We start from the raw sequence: 6504 nt of genomic DNA, 5'->3' as shown, positions 1-6504 counted from the left end.
AGATTGGTAGAATAAGATAATTTTATATTCATTTTTTTGGAAAACACTATCAAATTGGACAAGACATATCTCCGATGAACTCTTCCATCAAGGTACATAACTTTGAAAAGCATCAACAATTTCGAATGTGAAGTTTAGTTTGAAGACTATACGAAACGTGTAAGCAAATATTGTGTAAGACGATAGATTTATTTGGCACTATTTTACTCCAAGCTGTAACTACTTTTCATTTCTTGGTTCTCATTGCTTCCATAAAATAAAACATCTTCTCAATATACTTTTGTTTATATAAAAAAACATTTATTCTACTATAGTTTATTTAAAAATATAATAAAATATATAATAATAATAATAAAAATATGCTTTTTGTTCTCTCATTAAAATTAATTTTGTTCTCTTGTTTTCTACTACTTAGTTTTTTTTTTGTCATTTCTTCTCGTACTGCCGTTTGTTCATTTCAAAGTAGCTGATTTGTATAAAAATAAAAATTTGTTCATTAAAATTAAGATTTATCTTAAAAATCTACATATATGGTGCTACAAAAAACACAGATTGTGATTTTTGTTGGTTTTTCTTGTTTTTTAGGGATTCATTAAATAAAAACGAGTAAGAAATTACAAAATAAAAAAAATGTAAATATGCTTAAAAAAATCATAAAATTAAAACAACAAAAAATTAAAAAAATGTTTTTTTTTTAAGAAATTATGTTTATGTATAAAAAAAAGTTATATATAACTTCGGAAAAAGTAGTAGTCCTTTTAAGTTATAAATATTGTTATGAAAATTTGTTTTTCTTTATATATTAACGGCAAGATTTTCTGTCCAAAGATTATTTTATTATTAAGAATTAAATTATATCTTAAGAAAATTTTTACATGTTTATTTTTAAGGGAATGTTTTGCAAAGATTTTTTAAAAGCAAATATTATATAATTAAAAAACAAAAAAATATATATTTTAAATTAAAAAAAAAATAAAATTTATAAAGAAAATTTTCTAAGAAAATGAGGAAGCCGTTGGGAATGATTTTAGATAAACTTTTTAGTTTAAGGAAAATAATGGAAGGTTCGTTTTTTTTTAGCTAATTAAAAATTCTTTATATTTACATAGATAATGGGTTTTTTTGTGCTTATATATGGTTTTTTCTTTTAAATTATAATTTATTTAAAAATTTGTGAAATTATTGTTGGTTGTTTTATTTCATCACAATAAGGGGCTGGAATTTGTTGTTGCATATTTGTGTGTGTGTTTTTTTTTAACATTTAATGCTTTATAGTTTGTTTATAATATTAAAATTTAAAGATTGTCTCTTTTAACATTCTTATTAATTTATTTTAGACTTATTTTAGTTTTTTGTTTTAATTATTGCATTTCTTTTTATTTGTATTTAAATTTCTTTTCGTTTTTTTTTTATTTCGCAAATATACGATAAGCTTGTAAGATGGTATATGTGTGTGAGTTTTTTAAGAAAACATCAATTTAGAATTGAGATCTTATTTATTCTTCAACATTTTTGTTTTTGTTCAGAAAAAAGCGAAAAATCTTTTTAAAGAAATAGAAGAAGTAATTTTGTTGTTTGGAAAAAAATTGATTTTATTTTTTTTTATTTAAAAAATATAAATTTAAACCAAAAATTTTTATAAAATTATTTTAGTAAATAAAAACAGTGGGAAAGACTTAAGACGTAATGGAGAAATAAAAAATCCAATGCAATCTTATCGTATTGAATCAAAAACACATATATTCAAAAAAAATCTTGTATAGATTTTTCGTTTAACAATAACAATTTTTTTTTTCTCGTTAACACTAGGTTTGTTTTTCATTTTGTTCGTGTGTGTGTATATATATAAGATAAGAGTATTTTATTTGTAAGAATTCTCAAGGCTTTGTGATGAGACCTTGGAAAAAGGACATTAGTTTTGATATCGAAAAATGTCCTATAATAATTATCAATATAGCTTAGTTGTAATTTTTTTAATTTTTATGTTTTTTTGTTGCTGTTGTTTTTATCATTTGTCTTGATACTATTGGCACTTAAAGAATCGGTAAATACAATAATAAAAGTTATATATTAAACATTTATATATAATTTGTTTGTTTTTCTGTTTGCTTAAATTTTTTTTTTATAAATTATTATCAGTAAATGTTGCTATCATTTAAATAATAGATATTATTATTATATATTTTTCTTTTAAATTTTGGAGTAATCAAAAATATTTTAAAAAATATTTTTTTTTATTATTGTTCTTAAAAAACTATTTGCTGGTATATTTTTATTTGTGTTTTGTATAAAAATTTAAAAAAAAAAAAACCTTTAAGAAAAATATATATTTTCAACATACAATTTGTTTTTTTTTTTAATGTTATTGTAACCTTAAGATTTGTGCATAAATGTTTAATATTTGTTATTGTTGTAGGCTGTTCCCGTTAAGGTTTAATAAATGTTCATTTATTTGATGCCATTGCAAAAACAATTTCACAAATATTTTTTTCTCCTGCTGGTTGGGGTTCAATTTCTTTCAATGTATGGCTCTATATACAAGCATTGTTGTTTCTCATTTCAATTAATCGTACAATAAATTATTTATATGTTGTTTTTTTTGTGTGTATTTGTCTTAATAAACTTTCAAACATCCTCCGTTGACTTTGGGGGGCAGGGGGTATAAGGCTTTCAGTTTTTATTTGTTTGGAATTGAAATGCAATGAAACATCAATGATTTTGCAATTCTGTTAACGTTATATCATACAATTCTTCTTCGATTTGTTGGACTTCTAATAAGAAAATGTCTTCATTACAATAATATGAAATCATATCATCATCAATTTTCGCAGTAATCCTAAAAAGATATAACAAAATAAATTTTTATATAAAATATAGGGACGAAAAAAAAAATCGTTTGTTTTTTTTTTTTAATATAAATAAATAAATCATAAGAAAGGGATTTGTTGGCTAAATTTTCTTAAAGTGTTGATAATTTTCTAATTTCAGAAAAAGACAAAAAGTGATATTTTTTTTTGTAGTGTTTAGGTTTTGATGAGTTTCTAGTCTGCAGTGTTGTTAAAAAATCTTCAAAAAAAACATGCTGAAACCTTTGATTAGTATTCCTTATTTCTATAGCTAACTACAAAGCTTTACTTTTGATCCAAATACCCTGGGTTAGTAGAAAAAAAAGTTTATTTCCTTTTTTATGTTATTTTATTAATGTTGTGAGTTTTTTTGTTTTGGTTTTGGTTAAAACACTTACCCCTTTTTATTTGTTCGATATATGTTATTTATACTCGTTGTTGAGATTTTATATTTATTTTCAATCTGTAATTGAGAGAAATGAGAGAAAGAAAACAAATATTGATGATGCGTTGTTGTTTCTTTGGGTTTAAATTTCTGTGTGTATGTGGTTTTTTTAAGGTGTAAATCTTTTTTGGAACTACGATTTCAAAAAACAAAAATTATTGTTTATCAAAACTATAGAAAAAAAAATTACAAAAACTCATTAAACCAATTTTAACAAAATTTTCAATTTTTTCATGTCAGCCAATTAAGATTATATTTAATTTAAATTTTATAAAACAAAAACCCTAGAGGAGTAATTTTAAAGTCCAAGTGCTAGATAAAAGACAAATGTGACAACAACAAAAAAATAATAATAATCCGTCGAGTAGTGCTAATACCTCAGTGGTTCAGTACTCTAATCAGTGGCACGATTTTAGAAAAATTACTAACCTAGGAACTCGGGAGATTTTCCAACATATAAATATATACTTGATCCCTATTTGATCAAGAAATATATGTAAAATTTTTTTTCTTAATTTTCAAACTATTAACTAGCCAAAATTTAGATGGTGTTCAAAGGTCATCTAAAATTTTAAATTAAATTCTTTAGAAAAAGGAGTACTAAATTCGTGCTTTCGCATGAAAATTAAATGTTTAACACTAATTTGATAATTAATAATTCGTAATAATAATAATTTATTTAAAAAGAGATAAAGCATAATTTGTCCTCTAGATAATTTCCTGATATCGAGATTGGGCAAAAAACTATATTTTGTTGCATCTTTATTTTTTATCTTCCCTATTAAACAAGATCTTATTATCCACCTTTAATGGAAACTGAGATAAAATTCAAATTAAAAAAAAAAAAAAAATACTTAAAAACTAATTTATTCTACACTAATAGAAAAAATTACCTTCCATAGTCGTGAACCGACGGTGACAAAATGAAACGGAAACGTTCACAAAAAAATTAAAACGAAATGTTCACAATTTCGTCCACCGGCGTTCACGATTTCATGTACGGCATTGGTTTTTCTTTGGCTATGAAAAGTCTTAAAATAATCGTTAGAAGTTATTGTGGCAACTCCCTCGATGGTGCAATGTGCTGAGGCGTATTGTGCAGAAAACATAGGTTCGAGTCACGCTAGCGAAAATCTTTTTTTAATTTTGTTTATAAAGTCGTAACTACACTGAAAACATACACACTGAAAAAATACGAATGCAAATTTTGCTTTGCGTAAAGGACGCATTTCTCTAATTTAAACTTTTTTCTTTGTCAAAAAGTCTATAAAGTTTTCAATGAAGTCGTATTGTCCTTATAATTAAGTGATTTGACTTAAAAATGGGTATCATAATATGCGAGAAATTATTTTTGGGCTAAGGTCAACTTGACTATATAATAATTCAGAAAAATTCTTTAAAATTAATGAAATTGTCTTTAAATTTGTTGTCTTTTTGCATCTTGACTACAACGAAAAAAATCTTTCAAAATTAGGACATGGTTTTCAACACTTTATTTTAAATACGTTTTTCACTTGACACATAGTAAAATTTCTACTGGAAGTTGAGTCTGAATTTGGAAAATAAAGTTGTCGTTAACTCGTTTTTAAAGGACTTTGATAGCATAAATATGAAGAAAAAAAGCTAAAAAAGCGAAAAATTTAAATTTGCTTCCTAAAAGCAAGAACACAAAACCTAAATTTAAAAGAGAATTGTGTCTTAAAAGCATCCTTACTTGTATTATCCGCTTCTTTGGCTCGTTATCAATACCACAATATTTAAAGTAAAGACAAAATCTTTGGAAACGGACATGCTTTTTTCAGTGTATTACGTTTTCAGATCATGATCAGATCGGTTGTTGTTTTGACAACGCATTGTGTCATTTTATCGTTGTCAGATTGACACCGCCTGTTCTCAGTTTGACACCACATATGTGTTGATTCACTTTCATGAACGAATCGTTTTGAAATAAGCACGCCGTGCATGATTTTTTTCTATGAGTGTATGAAATCAGAATCTTGAATTTCTAGAAATTTCGATAAGAAAATGCATTGAACCCATCGTTGAAAAGGCGATCAAATTATGACGAAGATTGACCATGACCTAGACACGAAACACCCATATAATCTCCAAGGAACTAAGCAATCTTCTAAAAATGAACCATTAAAAAAAAAAAAATAAAAAAAAAATTGGATGCAAAAAGAAGTTTGATGTCACACGAATTGTCTAAGAAATTTTTTATGAACCGAATCCGAACGGCAGTGAATATTGCAGTGAAACCACTTAGAGAAGCTTTGAAAACTCATAAATGTCATCAGCCTTACAGAGGTGGTATAATCCACCGCTGAAAAACTTTTTGGTGTTTGGTCGATACTGGGTTCGAACTGGGTGGCATAATCCACCGCTGAAAAACTTTTTGGTGTTTGGTCGATACTGGGTTCGAACTGGGTGGCATAATCCACCGCTGAAAAACTTTTTGGTGTTTGGTCGAAACTGGCTTCGAACCCACGACCCTTGGTATGCAAGGTGGGCATGCTAACCATTGCACCACGGTTGCTCCGGCGATTGTGGTGAAACCCAAAAAATGATTGCAAAGCCAAAATACACGACAGGGAATGCTGAACATTATGTGGTTTTACAAAGCAATCATCCATTATGATCTGATGCAGCCCAGTCTAACGATTGATTTTACACTTTATTATCACAACAGATGAGATTGAAAGAAGAAATCGTCAAAATTGCCAGAATTAATTAACAAAAAGTAATCTGAGAAAACACTAGATCACATCCATCGTTGATGACTCGACAATATCTGGGGGAACTTGGCTGGGAAGTTCTGATGCATCCTCCATTATACCTTACATGATATGCCAATGAGGAACTCCCTTAATAGAGTAATAGAGTTGGATTTAAGAGAAGCAACAAAAGGAAATTACGATTACGATTTTTGCCGAGAAACTAAAAATTACAAAAGATGATCGACTAAAATGGTATATATTTGTTCAAAAAAGTTCATTACAAAAACAAAAACATAAGAACTTATATTACGTTTTATTTTTTATTTATGTTTCCTTTCCTATATAACAATCCCTAATTTGTAATAAAAAAATATTTGTGTAAACCGTATAGGCGATTAACCAATTTGAATTTGTGCTTTAGTGTTCTTTTGTGGTGATAATGATAATAAATAAATATTTATGAGAATGTGAATTATGAAAAAAACAAATGTTTCTG

The 6504-nt window shown here is 26.3% G+C and overlaps 1 protein-coding gene across 5 annotated transcripts in view; it reads right to left on the bottom strand.

Moving 5' to 3' along the window:
• Positions 1-275: 275 nt before the first annotated feature.
• grh (grainy head) overlaps positions 276-6504 on the bottom strand; it is a 475110-nt gene continuing 468881 nt past the window's right edge. For 4 of the 5 annotated variants that reach the window (XM_075311013.1, XM_075311016.1, XM_075311012.1 and 1 more), the window contains 2 exons: positions 3245-3309; positions 276-2836 (listed from right to left, as the gene is read on the bottom strand). In XM_075311013.1, the coding sequence (XP_075167128.1) occupies positions 2710-2836; positions 3245-3309 (192 nt within the window). In that variant the 3' untranslated portion in view covers positions 276-2709. The remainder of the gene's footprint in view (positions 2837-3244; positions 3310-6504) is intronic. The other variant, XM_075311014.1, reaches the window with a different exon arrangement.

This window comes from Haematobia irritans, chromosome 5 (genome assembly GCF_050003625.1).
Source record: "Haematobia irritans isolate KBUSLIRL chromosome 5, ASM5000362v1, whole genome shotgun sequence".
NCBI classification, from domain to species: domain Eukaryota; kingdom Metazoa; phylum Arthropoda; class Insecta; order Diptera; family Muscidae; genus Haematobia; species Haematobia irritans.
Note: the sequence above shows the minus strand (reverse complement) of the source record. Positions and strands in the feature narration are given on the sequence as shown.